This window comes from Coregonus clupeaformis, unplaced genomic scaffold (genome assembly GCF_020615455.1).
Source record: "Coregonus clupeaformis isolate EN_2021a unplaced genomic scaffold, ASM2061545v1 scaf0012, whole genome shotgun sequence".
Taxonomy (NCBI): domain Eukaryota; kingdom Metazoa; phylum Chordata; class Actinopteri; order Salmoniformes; family Salmonidae; genus Coregonus; species Coregonus clupeaformis.
Window position 1 is genome coordinate 944,903 of NW_025533467.1, and position 21,657 is coordinate 966,559.

Consider the following 21,657-nt stretch of genomic DNA (forward strand, 5'->3'; position numbering starts at 1 on the left):
ACTAAAGATCTTTACAACTTTTGATCAAACATCATATTGTCATAGAAAGAAAAATCATAAGCTTCCCACATTGGTAACACCAAAGTCAAAGTTTGGTAGCAAGGTCCTACTCAACTCTACTCAAACGTTTGCAACATTACATATTCTATTGTAGTCTCGGTTAATGATATTTGATGTTCATTAATGTTTTCGATATTGAATGGAGACAGCACCTGGTTTTGTTCTCTGTGCCCCAGCACTGCCTGTTCACCGGTCCCAAGCACTACTTCTGCCCCCAGTACTGACTGGGGATTGGCCCCCAGCCCGTCTTCCGCACTGAGTTGCAGTGCAGATTTGAAACAATCTCCATTCAGGACCTGGGAAGCTCTATCCTGGGCCCACCTCCAAGACCTACTCCACTGGCTTTCTCCTCAGCGATGCCACAGAGCAGCCGCAGTAGTAGCAGGGGTGTGAGAAGAAGGGAGAAACGAGCTGCAGACTCAGTCCTTGATACATCACTGGCAAAGACATTGCAAATGATTGAAGACATATCTCAAGATTTGGAGAACGTCATGCACCGAGACACCAGTTTGTCTCAGAGGTAAATAAAGATAATTTCAGACTTTACTCTGATCCCCTTTCCTCTCTTCTGTTGTCCTTTTTCCTCCTCTCCTCACCATGCACTGCTCTCCAGACACTCCTAATGTCCCCCCTCTTCTCCTCCTCTCCTCACCATGCACTGCTCTCCAGACACTCCTAATGTCCCCCCTCTTCTCCTCCTCCTCACCATGCACTGCTCTCCAGACACTCCTAATGTCCCCCCTCTTCTCCTCCTTCTCACCATGCACTGCTCTCCAGACACTCCTAATGTCCCCCCTCTTCTCCTCCTCCTCACCATGCACTGCTCTCCAGACACTCCTAATGTCCCCCCTCTTCTCCTCCTCTCCTCACCATGCACTGCTCTCCAGACACTCCTAATGTCCCACTCTTCTCCTCCTCCTCACCATGCACTGCTCTCCAGACACTCCTAATTTCCCCCCTCTTCTCCTCCTCTCCTCACCATGCACTGCTCTCCAGACACTCCTAATTTCCCCCTCTTCTCCTCTCCACAGGGCCCTGGCACCTATAGCTGATTCCATGGATGAACTCTCGCCAAAACTCTGGGAGGAATTTGATCACCAGCTGCATGAGTTTGTGCATGACTTCAAGAAGAGGACATGGACCGAACGACTGGGACCACAGTGACATTAACATCTTGTTCGGTTGTTCAGACATCTCAGGAGTCAGACACTAGACACTTACATTTTATTCCATAGACACTTTTGTTATCTACATATCTACATAACAGACACTGTTTTACTATTATTCTGAAATATTTATATTGCTCATAAATATTTGTATCTACACTCGACACTTTATATTTGACCCTTTTGTTGTTTACATGTCTGTTCTCAGCAGTCACTTTTGTATTGTGGTTTACATTCAGAAGCAAGAATAAAGGTTTATTTGTGTGCTGAAAAAGCTCTGTTGGCATTTCTTCAAGGTATTTCAATGGTATTTCCAGGTTTATTGAGATGGACACCGGTGAATGAGAGGTACCAAGAATATGTCACATATATATTAGGTAAACAAAAAAAACACCATACCATTTTCCAGGAACCATATTCCAAAAGCCTTGATAAAATGAAACTTCTGATATAGAGGTGCATACATTTATAGTGTGCAGTAACAAGGGAAATTAGAAACAGACAAAGTGAAATTGATTCCAACATTCTATTATCAACATACCTGGATAAGGGCGCATGAGGTTCTGACGTAGGGGCAAAGCTGCATCTCCCAGGAAAACATGAGGACTTGGTGTTGTGGTACCTGGCAGGACAGCTGGCGGTGGTCCTCTGTAGCTCAATTGGTAGAGCACGGCGCTTGTAACGCCAGGGTAGTGGGTTCGATCCCCGGGACCACCCATACGTAAAATGTATGCACACATGACTGTAAGTCGCTTTGGATAAAAGCGTCTGCTAAATGGCATATTATATTATTATTATAAATCGAGGGTCTTCTGCAGCAGTTTGGACCCAAAATAACTATCTTGAAACACTCCACCATAGCTCTCTCGGCCGTATGCCCCTACATCCACCATTGTGAATCTGTAGCGGGCATCTTCTCTGTTTCTGTATCTCGCCTATTATATGTGTTGCTAGGTACATCAAATCTAGTAGATCCCGGGCAATTCGCACAAATTACATTTCTCGGCAGTCAAGTGTCTTCTTCTTCTTCGATGGGGTTTAACGGCAGTTGGCATCCAATGTTAATGGTGCATTACCGCCACCAGCTGGACAGGGTATTGAATAAGAAACAAACAAAAAAAACATTTTGGGAAAGGGGGAAAGACATCATACAAAATAAAACACGCCAACTAAGAAAACCCATCACACTTCTTCAATCACAGTCCACTCCAAAATACATCCCTACACAAGCTCAGGGGCCTATTCACCGACAGGATTTCTTGCACGGCCTCGGCTGTGAAATCGCGAAAACCCAAAATATGTTCAGCGGCATTCACAATGATTCCAATTTTCTTAGACTTCTTCTCGCGTGTGCTGTATAGTTTATGACCATTGCAATAAATAATACAAAGTCCACCTTTTTAACATGTAGCATTTCACTGTCCTCGGTTGATGAGAAAGCGTCACTGGTCGTGGTGACTCTACTACCATTGCTTTTTCCACGCCACTCGTTTCCTACCAATTTTCTCACCGCCTCCAGATAGGAGACACGCTGGACACTCCTTACCCTTGCCACCTCATTCTCCATCACCCTAGCAGGACACTCCAAGAATTCAGGCGCATGTTCACCTCACAGCTGCAACATTTCCCTTCATCTGGCATACAATATTCTTCCCTTCTGCACACACTTGACACATTACCAAAGCTTTTACATTCATGACACTGAAGGGGCTTATGCACAAAAGCTCTTACAGGGTATTTGATGAATCCTAACTTTATATGAGAAGGGAGAGACTCTTCATCAAAGAACAGTAGCATGGATGAAGTTAATTTATTTTCTCCGTCCACCATACAGGTCAGTTGACGTGCACCAACCACTGCATCGATGTCTTCAGTTATATCCTCTGCCTTTACTTCTTGCGCCACCCCAGAAATAACCCCCTTGATAGGCGCCCTGCTACAAAAATCCATGCAGGAAACATTCCACTCCAATATGTTTTTGAGTCTTAAAACACGCTTCTTCTGCTCCGCATACACACAAAAAATCTAAATAAGACCACGTCTTGTGACTCTCACCGACTCCACACCTTCCTCCAACACATTCCAGATTTTCCTGGAGATGTTAAACGGATTTCCCAAGTAGCATTGATCCAAAACCTAGTGGTTTCCTATTTTCCAATATAGCTTTACTTCTCGTTTCCCTTTTTCTTCGCCATGGTAACCCACTCCTTCTCACTTTCTGTACTATTAGCTTCACTCGACTCACTAGCAGTTTCAAACAAAACCTCAGTTTCCGCCATCTTCCGTCCTCCAGTCAAGTGTCTCTCTGTGTACACTAGTTTATTCTCCCATGCGTCTCTTCCTTGTTTGGGTGTGTCGTCACTTCCGTATCTGGCCGTAGATGGCTATTACCAGCTCATCGCCTGCCGCTTTCCCCCTTTTTTTTCAGCTTTTCAAGCGAACGTCTTTTTAGGGAGCATGCGAGCACACAGCCAAACTGAAGCATGCTAACGCCTTTAGGCCTAACCCAGAGAGATATAGAGAGAGGTATGCCCGTGGCATGCTACGACACCGACATGCACTTATTTATGTCAGATGGCTACTGCGCCTGCTATACAAATATAGACGTACAGAGGGAGGCTCATTTGTTAATTTTCGATCAGAATATTTTGTATAAAGATAAGCATTATATTGTTAGATTATAGGAGTAACTCTGGTATGCCTGAAACAAACTTCCTCACCTCAAGTTCAACTGTAGGAGTCAGTTGGAGCGCTGGGGTGCACTGCCTTCATATCATAGGCCTGCAGTAGCTAAAGCTTAATAATAGCCACACAATACCAAAACTTCACAAACATTTCTAAACTTTATTAGGGTAATATTAAAAGTAAGTAAAGCCATTGTTTATAGGGAAAATAAGAGCAGAACAGTGAATGTAAACCAGGGAAAAAACGCGTTACCCTCCAGTGCCCAATAAAAAACCACACAACCCTCCCCAAAGCAAAGAAAACAACATACATTTCGATTAGTCCCTTATGCAACACCATAATGCCACAACCTGCACTCTGATTTCGTGCTCACTCATTGCTTCTCTGTCCAACAGGTCGAGAGAGAGACACACATTTGATCGACCTAGTAGGCATTGACTGACATTACTGTGATATTTGAAGGATTAAATGTAGCCATAAATATAATTCTAATAAATAATTATAAAAGTGCTGTTGTAATCATTCATTAGGCCTACTGTATGATGACAAACATTTAACAATAGAACATTAAATAACCTGTAGACATGTTTCCCCCTCTCTCTAATATCACACGAACCATCAGCAGAACGCTCATTGGCTGTCGCGACAATAAAAAGTTCCGCAGTGTCATACCTCAGCACATACCGCTGGCAGCAAGCTTCATCGCAGGAGGAGAGCATCACGGCGCAACGCACTGATAACTGACAGAGGATTTACAAAGGAGTTGTTTTTCTTTCACATATACATTTATTGTATTCATCAACCAAATCTTATTCACAATGAAGGAAAGGAGACTTACCCAGCCTCTGGTGGAGAGATGTAAACTGGTGTTGGTTGGGGACGTTCAATGCGGGAAAACCGCAATGTTGCAAGTCCTGGCCAAGGATTCCTATCCTGAGGTATGCGATTTCTACCTGCCACATTTGATTGGATTACACACAAAACCTAAAGGCATAGGCCTACTGGAATATTCTACATACATAGGCTATAAAGAGATGATAATTAGATGATAAAGACAAAGAGAATGTGTCAAGTTAATATTTTCTAATACCCTTAACTTTCATTTTCACTAATAACTGCATTGCTAAATTGTGTTAGATTTATGATAGAACTCAAGTCAAGTGTCAAGACACAGATGATTTATTGCTTAATTCTTACATAATGCTTTATCCCAAGATAAGACTTAACATCCTAAGTGTATAATTGATAGGAAACAATTATTTCCTATTTCTTAAGATACTCAAATACATGGGTCTTAAAATGATTTGGCATTTTTTTCTGTTATCATGGAGTTGGCATTTGTTTTAAAATGATCAGATGCCTTATTTCGTCAGACAGACAGTAGGCAGTGGCACAGTAGCCACAAACTAGGATGATCCTTATATGTAAAACTAACACTATTTACACTGTATGTAAATGTAGGACTGATGATTACAAGGTTCACTAGTTCACAGGTTGACTGTATTCTAATTTCTATATCCTACATTTACATAGTGTAATTCCCTGTAGTAATACTAATGAACCCATTCCTTTCTGCATCCACAGACATATGTTCCAACAGTATTTGAGAACTACACAGCCTGTTTGGAGCTGGAGGACCAGCGCGTAGAGCTCAGTCTCTGGGACACGTCAGGTGAGCATTACACTCTGCACTCTCCATGCATACGTCCAACATACCCTTACAGTAGCACTTTACTTAAAGCCTTACTTAACGTATTTAAGCATGTATAAGCCTTTATAATGTATTACAACAATGGTTATAATGTGTCATGTCTCTCTATATAAGGTGCTCTACCTGCAGATATAGTGGAGGGGGTTTATCATGTGTGAAATGTGCCTCCAACTTCTTCTCAGGCTACTACTTTGAAATTCCTTTCTCTTGAACAAGAGAGAGTCCAAAAGCACTCCATTTTAAATGTGTCTTTACATTCAAGTTCTCAGAGGAATTGTACTGCAAAACCTGACTTACATTTCCTTGCCTACCCGCTCTGAAAACGATGCAATCTGTAACAATCAAATCAAATCAAATGTTATTGGTCACATACACATATTTAGCAGATGTTATTGCGGGTGTAGCGAAATGCTTGTGTTCCTAGCTTCAACAGTGCAATAATATCTAACAATTCACAACAATACACAAATCTAAAAGTAAAAGAATGGAATTAAGAAATATATAAATATGAGGACGAGCAATGTCGGAGTGGCATTGACTAAAATACAGTAAAATAGAATACAGTATATATGAGATATATTAGATGAGTAAAGCAGTATCTAAACATTATTAAAGTGACTAGTGTTTAATTATTAAAGTGACCAGTGATTCCATGTCTATGTACATAGGGCAGCAGCCTCTAAGGTGCAGGGTTGAGTAACCGGGTGGTAGCCGGCTAGTAGACTACCTAAAGACCCATTGGCCATTGTCTCACTGTCTTATTTAGCATCATAGTGTATACTGTATTGTTGTAATTGTTTTCCTTTAAGATAGCGATCTGTTGATCATCTTATACAGCAGCAATGTCCTGCTGCTTATCACAGGTAGTGATGTGGTAGGCTACTGATCTCTGAGAAGTTAGAGTGGAGGAAGAGCTTTTTCCCAGACAGAGGTGAGACAACATTTGAAAGCAAATGACAATTTGTGTGCATGTTCTCTGTTTCTGTCTCCTCTCCCGTTGATTCATGTTTACAAGGCATAGAATATTAAGGAGACATAGATATCTCCCTCTCCCTCTCGCCACCTACACCCTTACTAGAGGAATGTAATAACTTGTCGGCTCTACATCAAATGTGACACCCATAGTACACGCACACACACACACACACACACACACACACACACACACACACAGTGTTGTGGTGACCTACTGACACGGTGGCACCCTTCTACATCTTGAAATGATGTCAACAGAATCAATAGAACACAGTTCCTTGTGGTTGTGGTGCTATCATTACAGAACCTCTAGCCTGGGGCTTTCTGATTGGGCTGGAAGGAGTTCAGTCGTGCCAGTTGACCTGCAGAGGGGTGGTTTCACTGGCCAGGGGGTTGCCTCCGCATGAGCGGGGGAGTGTGTGTGTGTGTGTGTGTGTGTTTCAGAGAGCAGAAGGCACATATAAAAAGAAGTGAAATGTATCGCTGACCTCCCCTCACAGCCTCATGATGTACTCAGACCAAAAAGCATTATGTAACAGAAAACACAACATTTATTTTTGTCGCTTTGTCTGTTTACCTTCAACAGAAATGGACCAATCTGGATGATCCTCCACATTTACATTTTTGCACCTCGTTTTAACCTCTTCTCAGCTCTTTCCACCTTTATTTTTTCCACTGTTTCCATTATCATTCCATCAAAAGTGCCTCTATAGTCTCTATCTGTCTCTCTGATGTCCTGTCCTGGCAGTGCTCTCGTCCTTCATGGCCATATCATGGTTTTCTCAGATTGTCCTATAACTAAAGTCTCAGCTCCAGTGTTCAGAGCCATCATCATCTCTGTTTCCCCAGCACTGCATCACCCTGGGCACCTCTGCCAATATGGTAATTGTCTCGTACTGGAAAAACAAGTCCAATCTCTGCCATTCAGTTGCCTCATCTCTTGCCTTTACACACTATACAGTCATTCCCTGTGAATGTCAGACAATTGTCTCCCTCACAGGAGAATGTTTATCAGGCTTTTAATAATGGATCGGATCTGCAGAGAGTGTCACACCTACAGTAGAAGGAAGGAATTCTATATCATGCAAATGCATTTCACACTACCCATAAAAGCATAAGTTGGTTACACTGTACATCTGCATGATGAAGCTTTTCTTAATTCATTATTTCCTGGTAAAGTTTGTGTTTAACGAGTTTCTGGAGTAGGTTAAGAAGCAGGGAGAGGAAATTCGATCTGTTGTTGGTGGGGTGAGTGAGGGAACACAATAGAGGACGGACATCCTGTCAGCGTCTGTTTTTAGCACAGGGTCCTTCCTGTACAACAGAGGGGACCACACATATTGCTGTGATGTCACGTAAGCACTAATGTTATGTTAACATTAACATACTTTTACGCTTTGGTGTGTAGGCATGCACACAAGCATGCACGCACACACATACATACGCACACCAGTGGAGGCTCCTCAGAGGAGGAAGGGGAGGACCATCCTCCTCCTATTTCAGAATTTCAGAAATGTTTTAAGTTAAACATTTAAAAAGCTAGCCTTTTTAGATAAAACAATACTAAATATATTCACGTCACCAAATAATTAATTAAAAAACACTGTTTTGCAATGAAGGTCTACAGTAGCCTCAACAGCACTCTCTGGGGTAGCACCATGGTGTAGCCGGAGTACAGCTAGTTTCCGTCCTCCTCTGGGTACATTGACTTAAATATAAAATCTAGGAGGCTCATGATTCTCACCCCCTTCCATAGACTTACACAGTAATTATGACAACTTCTGGAGGACATCCTCCAACCTATCCGAGCTCTTGCAACATGAACTGACATGTTGTCCACCCAATCAAAGGATCAGAGAATTTCTAGTACAGAAAGCATAAGCTACAGCTAGCTAGCACTGTAGTGCATAAAATGTGGTTAGTAGTTGACTCAGAGAGAGAGAAAGACAATAGTTGAACAGTTTTGAACAAGAGAGCTAGCTATATTCGTTGTATTTTTTTCACTTTCACTTACTTAGCTTTTTATTTTTTATTTCACCTTTATTTAACCAGGTAGGCCAGTTGAACAAGTTCTCATTTACAACTGCGACCTGGCCAAGATAAAGCAAAGCCGTGCGATTTAAAAACAACAACAACACAGAGTTACACATGGGATAACCAAAACATACAGTCAATAACACAACATATTCTAAGTCCGACCCGTCGAGAGTAGTGACTCTAGTCGGGCAGGCAGGTGTAAGCAGCGTTCGATTGAAGAGCATGCATTTCGTTTTACTAGTGTTTAAGAGCAGTTGGAGGCTACTGAAGGAGTGTTGTATGGCATTGAAGCTCGTTTGGAGGTTTGTTAACACAGTGTCCAATGAAGGGCCAGATGTATACAAAATGGTGTCGTCTGCGTAGAGGTGGATCTGAGAGTCACCAGCGGCAAGAGCGACATCATTGATATAAACAGAGAATAGAGTCGGCCCGAGAATTGAACCCTGTGGCACCCCCATAGAGACTGCCAGAGGTCCAGACAACAGGCCCTCCGATTTGACACATTGAACTTTGAGAAGTAGTTGGTGAACCAGGCGAGGCAGTAATTTGAGAAACCAAGGCTATTTAGTCTGCCAATAAGAATGCGGTGATTGACAGAGTCGAAAGCCTTGGCCAGGTCGATAAAGACGGCTGCACAGTACTGTCTTTTATCGATCGCGGTTATAATATCTGTGGCAGATCAGGGTGTTGGGTCAAGACGTTTACACAGATCAGACACGGACAGAGTATGATTATCTCAGTTTCAAGGGTGTTTATTAACAAAATAATCAAAAGAAAAGGATGGGTCTCCCCCATGAGACCCTCTCCAGGATACCGTCTCCAACTACACAGAAGTTACCTTACTTCCCTCATGTGCTGCCCTTCTGGCAGCTTTATGGGCCTTGCACAGCTGGTGAGCAATCCGCCCTTAATTACTCACCAGCTCTCAATCAGCTCCAATTAGTCCTGTCCGGAGAGCCCGTCGAGACCTGGCACGTCCAGCAGATGGAGTCACCGCCTCGTTATGTATACTCCATCTGATACCAGGCCTCGACGAGTCTCACCCTGGTGGCTGACCTGCTGTATGCCACATATCGTTTAGGACCTTGAGCGTGGCTGAGGTGCACCCATGATCAGCTCGGAAACCAGATTGCATAGCGTAGAAGGTACGGTGGGATTCAAAATGGTCGGTGATCTGTTTGTTAACTTGGCTTTCAAATACTTTCGAAAGGCAGTGCAGGATGGATATACAGTGGGGGAAAAAAGTATTTAGTCAGCCACCAATTGTGCAAGTTCTCCCACTTAAAAAGATGAGAGAGGCCTGTAATTTTCATCATAGGTACACGTAAACTATGACAGACAAATTGAGGAAAAAAAATCCAGAAAATCACATTGTAGGATTTTTAATGAATTTATTTGCAAATTATGGTGGAAAATAAGTATTTGGTCACCTACAAACAAGCAAGATTTCTGGCTCTCACAGACCTGTAACTTCTTCTTTAAGAGGCTCCTCTGTCCTCCACTCGTTACCTGTATTAATGTCACCTGTTTGAACTTGTTATCAGTATAAAAGACACCTGTCCACAACCTCAAACAGTCACACTCCAAACTCCACTATGGCCAAGACCAAAGAGCTGTCAAAGGACACCAGAAACAAAATTGTAGACCTGCACCAGGCTGGGAAGACTGAATCTGCAATAGGTAAGCAGCTTGGTTTGAAGAAATCAACTGTGGGAGCAATTATTAGGAAATGGAAGACATACAAGACCACTGATAATCTCCCTCGATCTGGGGCTCCACGCAAGATCTCACCCCGTGGGGTCAAAATGATCACAAGAACGGTGAGCAAAAATCCCAGAATCACACGGGGGGACCTAGTGAATGACCTGCAGAGAGCTGGGACCAAAGTAACAAAGCCTACCATCAGTAACACACTACGCCGCCAGGGACTCAAATCCTGCAGTGCCAGACGTGTCCCCCTGCTTAAGCCAGTACATGTCCAGGCCCGTCTGAAGTTTGCTAGAGTGCATTTGGATGATCCAGAAGAGGATTGGGAGAATGTCATATGGTCAGATGAAACCAAAATATAACGTTTTGGTAAAAACTCAACTCGTCGTGTTTGGAGGACAAAGTTGCAGCGGAGGGTGCAGAGCTGGAGGCTGGGGTAGGGGTAGCCAGGTGGAAAGCATGGCCAGCCGTAGCAAAATGCTTATTGAAATTCTCGATTATTGTAGATTTATCGGTGGTGACAGTGTTTCCTAGCCTCAGTGCAGTGGGCAGCTGGGAGGAGGTGCTCTTATTCTCCATGGACTTTACAGTGTCCCAAAACTTTTTGGAGTTAGTACTACAGGATGCACATTTCTGTTTGAAAAAGCTAGCTTTTGCTTTCCTAACTGATTGTGTATATTTGTTCGTGACTTCCCTGAAAAGTTGCATATCGCGGAGGCTGTTCGATGGTAATGCAGTACGCCACAGGATGTTTTTGTGCTGGTCAAGAGCAGTCAAGTCTGGGGTGAACCATGCTTATTTAAGATGGAGAGGAAAGCACTTTTAAAGAACAACCAGGCATCCTCTACTGACGGAATGAGGTCAATATCCATCCAGGATACCCGGGCCAGGTCAAATAGAAAGGCCTGCTCGCTGAAGTGATTTAGGGAGCGTTTGACAGTGATGAGGGGTGGTCGTTTGACCGCGGATCCATAACGGACGCAGGCAATGAGGCAGTGATCGCTGAGATCCTGGTTGAAGACAGCGGAGGTGTATTTAGAGGGTAAATTAGGCAGGATGATATCTATGAGGGTGCGCAAGTTTACGGATTTAGGGTTGTACCTGGTAGGTTCCTTGATAATTTGTGTGAGATTGAGGGCATCTAGTTTAGATTGTAGAACGTCCGGGGTGTTAAGCATATCCCAGTTTAGGTCACCAAGCAGTACGAACTCAGGATAGATGGGGGGCAATCAATTCACAAGCTAACGAATGCAGCTAACGAATGCAGCTAGCTAGTTTGGCCTACTCAAACACCCGGCTCAAACAGAGAGGGATGCTATGTTAGCTAGCTGGCTATGGCTATTCAACACTGGAAGTCTTCCAAGTCAAGGTAAGCTTTTGGCTTTATATATTTATTGCCACCGGGTCCAGGCAGTGTAACTGCTAAACTGCTTGCTGTACACTACTGCATGATTGTAGCGGGTTTACTAACGCGTTAGTTCTAGTAGCTATGTTGACTAGTATGTTAGCTAATATGGTGACAACGATGTAGGCTGTGTGTAGTGGTTAGCGGTTATGGTATGAAGGTTTGGCTCTGAAAGGTTTTTTCGCCTGTTCACAGACAGCTATTGTGTTGTGCAATGAATTCCACAAGCGAAGGGAAAAGGTGAGAGGAGGACAGTGTAGATGTGAGAAGGAATTATACAATGAGCAAAGTGAATATGCTGTTTGTATGTGGCTGCTATGAAAGTGAACTGTGTTTGCGGGTGATTAGAGGTGTATTCATTCTGCCGATTCTGTTGAAAAATGTTTCTTAAATGGAAGCAAATGGAACGAAACGGAGATAAACATACCTGAGTTTATCCAATAGAAACTCTTGTTTGCAACTGTTGGACTAATGATTACACCCTAGATCAGCTAGATGCAGGCAAGAGTGTGCAAGGCGGTATTGAATGTGTCACTGTCTGTCACCTTGATTACTCCAATTTTTCTCTCGACCTGTGCACCTACGTTGTAAACTTTCATTCATAGGCTAGGTTGTAGCAACTTCTTGATGGGTATAGCGAAAATTTGAGTATCATGTAGTAGCCTAAACCAATCAATGCTACATTGAGCTGGGTGAATGGAATATGAATGCTGTAATAGAAATAAGGCCATGCTCATACATTTTCTTTATCGTCCTCCCTCATCTTAAACGGCACCGACTGCCACTGACGCACACACACATGCACACACATCACACACACCCATATTAAGGTTTTCTAAGCAATAGTCTTCAGTTTATAACATAAGAAGCATTTACTTTTTAGTTTAGGCATCATTGTTAATGACATTTTACATACAGGACAGTATGTGTTATGCATCATGTCAGTCTGTTGCATCACATAAAACACACCCTAAACACAAACATCTATGAGTCTCCCCTGATACAGAGATCTTTGTTTCTTCTATCTGATTTCAAGTGGGATTTCTGCAAGGGTTTAATATAAACTCTTTAGGAAACGCAGGGGTGTGATTGGGATAGAATTGTGTACTGTGGCTCTCTCTCACTCTTTATGTGTGTGTGTGTGTTTGTTTATGTTTGTCTGTTTGTGTGTTAATGTGATTTATTGGATAATTCTTCTACTAAGTGGGAAGGCGTGGGGCTTTAGTGAAATGATTTACTGTAGATCTGAGTGTGAGGGAGGAAGAACAGTGTCTCTGTGTGTTGAGTGTTGGATTCAAGCATTGTCGGACAAGGCTTTTGCTGTAGTTACCAGGGGGAGTGGGTGGTGTCCTGTGCTGGTACGAATCATTCTTATTGCAACTAATGGAGTTTCTTATTCGCTTGGTACTACGCTCTCCGTAGCCGACGTGAGTAAGACCTTTAAACAGGTTAACATTCACAAGGCCGCAGGGCTAGACGAATTACGAGGACGCTTACTCAGATCATGCGCTGACCAGCTGGCAAGTTTCTTCACTGGAATTTTCAACCTCTCCCTGACCCAGTCTGTAATACCTACATGTTTCAAGCAGACCACCATAGTCTCTGTGCCCAAGAACGCCAAGGTAACCTGTGTAAATTATCCGTAGCACTCACATCTGTAGCCATGAAATGCATTGAAAGGTGGTTCACATCAACACCATCATCCCAGACACCCTGGACCCACTCCAATTCGCATACCACCCCAACAGATCCACAGATGAAGCAATCTCTATTGCACTCCACACTGCCCTTTCCCACTTGGACAAAAGGAACACCTATGTGAGAATGTTGTTCATTGACTACAGCTCAGCGTTCAACACCATAGTGCCCTCCAAGCTCATCACTAAGCTAAGGTCCCTGGGACTGAACACCTCCCTCTGCAACTGAATCCAGGACTTCCTGACGGTCCGCCCACAGGTGGTGAGGGTAGGCAACAACACATCTGCCACGCTGTCCTCCCGGTTCACCCACGGCTGCGTGGCCGTGCACCACTCCAACACCATTATTAAGTTTGCAGATGAAGTAGGCCTGATCACCGATGACGATGAGACAGCCTATTGGGAGGAGGTCAGAGACAACAACCTCTCCACAACATTCTCACTCAGGACGGCAGGTAGCTTAGTGGGTAAGAGCGTTGTGCCAGTAACCGAAAGGTCGCTGGTTCTAATCCCCGAGCTGACTAGGTGAAAAATCTGTCGATGTGCCCTTAAGCAAGGCACTTAACCCTAATTGCTCCTGTAAGTCGCTCTGGATAAGAGTGTCTGCTAAATGACTAAAATGTAAATGTATTAGTAAGACAAAGGAGCTGATCATGGACTACAGGAAACAGAGTGCCCCCCCCCCATTGAGCCGAGCTCCCTGCCATCCAGGACCTGTATACCAGGCGGTGTCAGAGGAAGACTACTGTCTATTATCTATCCTGTTGCCTAGTCACTTTACCCCTACCTATTTTCACCTTTACCTATATGTACAGTATATAGCTACCCCAATTACTTTGTACCCCGGCACATCGACTCTGTACTGGTACTCCCTGTATATAGTCATGTTATTTTTACTCATAATTTTTATTTGTTTTTCACTATGTATTTATTCCCTGTATCACTATTTCTATATTTTATTTAATCTTATCTTTAACTCTGCATTGTTGGAAATGGAACCGTAAGTAAGCATTTCACTGTTGGTCTACACCGGTTGTCTACAAGCATGTGAGAAATAATGTGATTTGATTTACTGTCCTTTTGAAAGCCCTGTGACTGACCCCAGCAGATTTGTTTGACCCTACAGGCTCTCCGTACTACAATAACGTCAGACCCCTGTGCTACAGCGACTCAGACGCTGTGCTCCTCTGTTTCGACATCAGCCAACCAGACTCATTTGACGGTGCACTGAAAAAGGTAAGGCCCTTGTCTTTGTGATCATCATTGCTGTTGTCAATTTCTTCTTCCTCCTCATCGTTTGCCATCATCACATTCATCATGATCATTCTCTCTGTGCACACGTTACATCTGTGGTGATGATACATTATAACAACCTCCTGACAGCCATATGTCCTTTTCGTTGCAGTGGAAGACAGAGATCTTGGATTTCTGCCCCAGCACACGCATCCTCCTGATAGGCTGTAAAACAGACCTGCGCACAGACGTGTGTACGCTCATGGAGCTGTCCAATCAGAAGCAGACACCCATCTCACATGAGCAGGTGAGTCTTACATATTTCTCTCTCTCTCTCTCTCTTTGGTCTCTCGCTTTCTCCGTCTCACTCCTGTTCTTTCCCCTTCTTGCTGCAGGGCTCCTCCATGGCCAAGCAGCTAGGTGCAGAGGCCTACTTGGAGTGTTCGGCCTTCACCTCAGAGAAGAGCATTCACAGTGTCTTCCGTACTACAGCCCTGGCCTGCATCAGCAAGCTGCAGCCCTCCACCAAGACCAGCCCCGCCCGACGCCTCTCCAAGAGACTCCTTTTCCTGCCCAGCAAGTCTGACCTCCTCTCCTCCACCTTCGGCAAGGACAAGGCCAAGGGCTGCTCCATCATGTGAGGGAGGGGGAAGAACCCAGACTGGGGTGGCCAGAGATGCACTCCATTGAACAGTCCAACGGGCAAAAGGGGGTGCAAGGTGGTAGAGGGGCAGGGGAATCGGAAGTAAGGGGGAAGGAAGGGGTTTCTCTTGAACCCCTCTGGCCTCCCCCAACGTCCTCCCCAGTCACCACCACCACTGACGCCTCTCTTAAAAAAAACTGCCACCCCTCCATGGTTTACTCTGTATAGGATATACTGGTCCTCTTCATGATCACCCCCCCACAAGCACACACAGACCCATACACACCACACCATCATAGCTTTGTGTAGACTTCCTTTTATAATGACAGTGAGAGCAAAAGGTGGCAACTAAATTATTTGTTATTTTGCCCACTGCACATGATAGGTGTGTGTTTTAGGGAGGTGATAATTTACAGCATTCCAGTTCTAGAAAGTTGTGTACTACTCACAGGTACACAACAGCATGCACTTCAAGGTGTTAACCTGAAACATTGTGGAGGCCTCTGCTCTTACTATAGCAGCTAGCTAACGCTCCTCTCTACGCAGTGCTGTGTGCCAGTTAGAGCTGATTTAGGGTAAGTTTCTACACTCTTTCTTTTCCGAGAAAATAGCAGTTGTAAACATGGCATCTCATCACGTTTCTTCTGTGAGACCTCTTTGGAATGTCGACGTGTGTGCTCTCTGCCATCCATCTGTCATCCTTGCTCTAGATGAAAGTTTTAACTTGAAAAGGATAAGGTGGCCACCTCTACATTCCGGGCAATGAGATGGAACGGTACCCAGAGTACCCAGAGTAATGCAACTGGGGGGGTTGAGAGAGTGGGCCTTAAAGGAATTATTTCCATGGTGACCTTTGCAGTTATTATTTTAGGAAATTGAATCTGTCAGTAATGAAACAGGATCTGGGGGAGGGATTTAGCAAGCACACCACTCTTAAAAGAGGCAGTGGGGAGGATGGACTGATAGAGTGTATGTCTGAAGAAGTGCAATATGACTCAATGTTCAATGGGCTACTAACAGTAAGATGGAGGACATGCTTTGCTGTGACCAGGGAAGAACTGGGGATGATGGAAAGACAGATTTCTCTTCAGTCACTCTTTCAGTCCTGATGGCCTCTCTTCTTCATCTCAATTTGTTTAACTTCAGACATTGATGGAGTGGAATGACATTACAGTAGGCCACCTATACTGTTTTTATTAAGATGATAAACAGAGCTGGCTTGACTGCAGCACTGGTGGTGGTTTCCCCACTTAAAAACGAATCGTGTTTAAATTTTTTATAAAAAACATGAATTAATTGAATGTGAGCCACCTGTTTCCTCTGATATGAAAGGAGAAGAGTCCTGGTTCCTCTAAACCTCATTTGGATAATTCTTCATCTTAAATCCACTGGCCTTACAGTTACGTAACACATAAAAGAGAAATAATCCTTAACTTTGAGCTTTTAACCATAGCATTGAAAGAGTCAAGAGCTCACTCACTATGCCTCAACAAGCTCACTGGTGGTGGGAATCAGCTGAGTATGTCATTGTCAACACTGGGCTGAAAGAGAAGTCGCCTTCCTGCTCCACAATTGGTCACCTGAGATGAGACTCTCTGGAGTCGTCATTCTTGTAGTATGGCTGGCCATTATTGATGAGAGTACAGGATCAAGGCCTTTACAAAGATGGGTATCTCATTCATACTTTGTGGAGAGCTTAAGAAATGTAGATGGGGTAAAGGTTCCGGGAGGGTGGTGAGGGGTGGGGGTGGGTTTGAGCCGAAACAACTAACAGGCTGGTCCTGTCCGAAGTAAGTTATTTTTTCTGCTTTGAAATCTTTTAAGTATAAGGTGATTTATATTTTAAAGTTTTTTGTAATCTGCTTTCTGCCCAGTCTTTTTTAATTGTAGTTGCTGTTTTTGTCATTGTTGTTGTTGTACTCACTGAAGTCATCTTGTATTAGGAGCTGTCTGCGGCCCGGCTAATAGAGGACTGGTTTGCACAGACAGGGCCTCTGAGTTGTTTGGACTTACAGAACACTGGAGGTATTGCTTAGCAACAGTGTGAGCAGGGGCAGAAGTCAGCAGAATTGTGGTGACTGGGGTGCAGTTCCTGGCTCTGAGAGAAAAGAAAGATGGCTCTCCAACTGTGCATCTCACCTTTCATTTGTAGCATCAGAGACCACTGCTAAGGTGACAGCTGGACATTTCAGTTAGTAGTACACTGCTGAAAACATCTGAAAAAGATCTGAAAAAAAGAATTTGAAGCCTCCAAAGTGGCAGCTCAGTGGCAGGTGTCAGAACAACACAGGTACCAATTTGAGTACCTTTTCTAACCTGAGTTCCCAGCAGTGAGTGAAGAAGCTCCAAATCTGCCTGGAGTGACTGAAACACTGTTCAGAAAAAAGTCAATTTGACTGAATACACAGCCGTCATCATGTTACAGTTTCTGCTCCCACTCCTTTGCTAAGAACAGACCATGTCTGGTTGTACATATCCTGCTTTATATTCCATTAGTAAAGCTCCAAATAGAATGTTGTTGGAACAAAACAAAGTGTTTGTGTTATGTAAAATGGCTTAACCTTAATTTATTAATGAAATACTGTATTGCTCAATGTTGTCGTTTTATTTTTGACATGTACATTTTTGGGGGAATTCTTAATTTGAATGGACACTGAATTTTGTTTTCTGTCCATACGTTTTCTCTTGGGTTCTGAATAAAGCTTGCCTTTGTTGATCATATTCTCAGATGTCTCTGAGTTTTTGTGGAGTGCAGGTTTGGTGGGCCATAAGGGGAAAAGCAACATCTATAAATTGTGTAAAAAAATGTTTCTGAGGCATTATAACATGTGAAGGTGCCTTAAGTAAAGTGTTATCAACATACAGTATGAAACTTAAACAGATGGCTACACCCTCAATAGCACAACACTCTCCCTGTGATGAGGAACACTCTAGGGCCCTAGCAGCACTACCAGCTCATCAAGCTCTTACTGTATCTTACTTCTGTAGAGGAGTCTTTGGGTGAAATATCCTCCTTTAACTAAGCATTATGATGAATACTGTACATACATGGTTGGTTGAAGTTATTGAAGATGCTGCAGTAAAATGTGAGCCATATAGAATAACTTGAGCGTTAAGAGACATTCACAGATATAGATGACCTCTTACCTTTGGACATACTTTGAGATATTGATAATGAGTGATGCACACGTGCTAGGACAAGACAGATCAGTCTAATAGTACCAGAGCATAATTGATCAAATTGTTGTAATTTAGTCTACATTAAATGCCCAATTTTATCATTATATCAGCTCAGAAAGACATAGTTTGCCCATTAGAGTGTTGACAGTGAGGGTTATTACATTACCGCAGCACATCCACCTGTAGAGAAACCGCTTCACTAAATGCTCTGCTATACTGTGATGGCTGACTGTCACGCCCTGGCTCTGGGGACTCTTAAATGTTGAGCCAGGGTGTGTAGTTTCTATGTTAAGTTTTTCTATGTTTAGTTTCTAGATCGTGTAGATCTATGTTGGCCAGGGTGGTTCCCAATCAGAGGCAGCTGTAGCTTGTTGTCTCTGATTGGGGACCATACTTAGGCAGCCTTTTGGCACCAGTCTGTGTGGGATCTTGTTCCGTATAGGTATGTTATTAGTCTACCTTGGACTTCACGTATCGTTTGTTTGTTGTTTTGTTCGTGTTCAGTACGTTAATAAATATGTACGCTTATCACGCTGCGCCTTGGTCCGTCTCATCCGTAAATGATCGTGACAGAAGATCCCACCAAATGAGGACCAAGCAGCGTGCCCAGGAAGAGAGAATAGCGATGTCTCAGGTGGGCAAATGGTGGTCATGGGAGGAGATATTCGCGGGGAAAGGGCCATGGGCGAAGGTAAATGCCCAGGCAGGAGAGGAGAAACGGCACCAACCGTGCCGACGACGGACACCCGAGAGGCAACCCCAAGACATTTTTTGGGGGGGGGCACACGGCGTGGACGACGAGGCAGCAGGAGGCAGCGACAGGGCGAATCTGCAGTCTAGGAGAGGAGGCCACCAGGTTACAGGGGCTATTGGTCCAGAGGGAGCAGGAGTTAATTGGTCAGAGGGAGGAGCTACAGGAGGCGATAAGGGAGAAGGAGAGTGTAGAGGCACGGCGAGAGGAGCTGGTTAGGCAGCAGAAGGAGCGGAGGTTTATAAGGGAACCCAGTCCCGCTCCTCGCACCAAGCAAGTGGTGTGTGTCGCCAGTCCGGTCCGGCCCGTTCCTGATCCCCGCACTAAGCCAGTGGTGCGTATTCCCAGTCCAGCCCGGCCTGTTCCTGTCCCTTGCACTAAGCCAGTGGTGCGCATCGCCAGCCCGGTCCGGCCTGTTCCTGTCCCTCGCGCCAAGCCAGTGGTGCGCGTCGCCAGCCCGGTCCGGCCTGTTCCTGCCCCTCGCACCAAGCCAGTGGTGCGCGTCGCCAGCCCGGTCCGGCCTGTTCCTGCCCCTCGCACCAAGCCAGTGGTGCGCGTCGCCAGCCCGGTCCGGCCTGTTCCTGCCCCTCGCACCAAGCCAGTGGTGCGCGTCGCCAGTCCGGTACGGCCCGTTCCTGCTCCCCGCACCAAGCCAATGGTGCGCGTCGTCAGCCCGGTCCGGCCTGTTCCTGTTATGTTTATGGGGCGCGGTCGGAGTCCGCACCTTTGGGGGTACTATGTTTTTCTATGTTTAGTTTCTAGATCGTGTAGATCTATGTTGGCCAGGGTGGTTCCCAATCAGAGGCAGCTGTAGCTCGTTGTCTCTGATTGGGGACCATACTTAGGCAGCCTTTTGGCACCAGTCTGTGTGGGATCTTGTTCCGTATAGGTATGTTATTAGTCTACCTTGGACTTCACGTATCGTTTGTTGTTTTGTTCGTGTTCAGTACGTTAATAAATATGTACGCTTATCACGCTGCGCCTTGGTCCGTCTCATCCGTAAACGATCGTGACACTGACACATACTGTATCTGCCCTAAGTATGATTGCAGCTTCATAACATTATGTGGTTTGGTAAATAGGAAAGTATTTTGATGCGTTGTATTTCAACTTTACTTTGAGCTATGATGTAGGCTAAATCAATTGCAGTTAATCATTGTGTGTCTTTAACCATGATATCAAAGTGGTGTTGGGTCAACAAAGCTTACTTCAATGTTCTTACAGTGAAGGAATGTAGAATAGATGATACAGCTCATTGTGAGGTTTGTCTTCAAAGAAGCCTGACATGGTTGTTTTATCCCTGGTTCAAGGGTACAACGTAATAGTCTGCTTCCGTATGTTTGGCCTTTGAGTTTACTGATATGACTCAACAGCCGAACATTACTTGAAAATTGAAATGGTAGAAACTAAATGTAAAGAAAATGTGTGTATAGCTGATATTTCTGTCAAAAAGAGACTATGGACACATGCCACTGAAGTGTGAGTATAGCCTTGGGGCCACTCCTTTCCCAAAACACGCACATGTACACACGTACACACACACAATCAACCTGGGTGATGCCTCTGGAGGAGGGGGTTGGGTATTTTAGTCATGTGCCACAGAAGAAGTGACCTATTGGGCAAACCCAGCACTAAAAACCATCCAAGCATCTCTGAACTGCCCTGACCAGCGCTCTCTCTCTCTCTCTCTCTCTCTCTCTCTCTCTCTCTCTCTCTCTCTCTCTCTCTCTCTCTCTCTCTCTCTCTCTCTCTCTCTCTCTCTCTCTCTCTCTCTCTCTCTCTCTCTCTCTCTCTCTCTCTCTCTCTCTCTCTCTCTCTCTCTCTCTCTCTCTCTCTCTCTCTCTCTCTCTCTCTCTCTCTCTCTCTCTCTCTCTCTCTCTCTCTCTCATTGCTGTCCTCTCCCTCTTGCACTCTGTCCCCTCTCATTCTTCTCCACCCCATTCTGTATTTATATCTTTCCTTCTAATGATCTTTGCCTGTCTGCCTCTTTATCTCTGTCTGTGTCATGCTGACCCTCTCTGTGCCATGATGATACAGTATATTCACACAGGAGCAGCTGAGAGTTTGAGATTCCTGAGTTTATCAGAGACAGATGACCTTATCCTAAGTGACATGCACGCACGCACGCACGCACACACACGCGCGTACAAACACACACGTACAAACAAACACACACACACTCCTGCATCTCCTCCACAGTGACAGAGGGGCAGAGACACATCTGTCCAGGCTCAGAGAGCATCTGGGCTGGGGTGGTGTCTGTTCCTTTGTGGCTGTCTGAGACACAGGAAAAGCCAGCAGAAAGAGGCCAAGGTGGGAACACACTCTCCTGTTGCCAATCTACGACATATCTCCTCTCCTGCCATTTCCTGCCAATGATCCATGGATCAACTGCAAGTTTTGTACT

General features: G+C 44.5%; 1 protein-coding gene across 1 annotated transcript; it reads left to right on the forward strand.

The window, feature by feature from the left end:
* The first annotated feature begins 4,590 nt into the window (after positions 1-4,590).
* On the forward strand, positions 4,591-18,040 carry LOC121545440 (rho-related GTP-binding protein Rho6-like). The gene is made up of 5 exons (XM_041855972.2): positions 4,591-4,849; positions 5,496-5,583; positions 14,570-14,679; positions 14,849-14,983; positions 15,072-18,040. The coding sequence occupies exons 1-5, from the start codon at positions 4,730-4,732 to the stop codon at positions 15,315-15,317; spliced, it is 699 nt and encodes a 232-aa protein (XP_041711906.1). The 5' UTR covers positions 4,591-4,729; the 3' UTR covers positions 15,318-18,040.
* Positions 18,041-21,657: the final 3,617 nt, after the last annotated feature.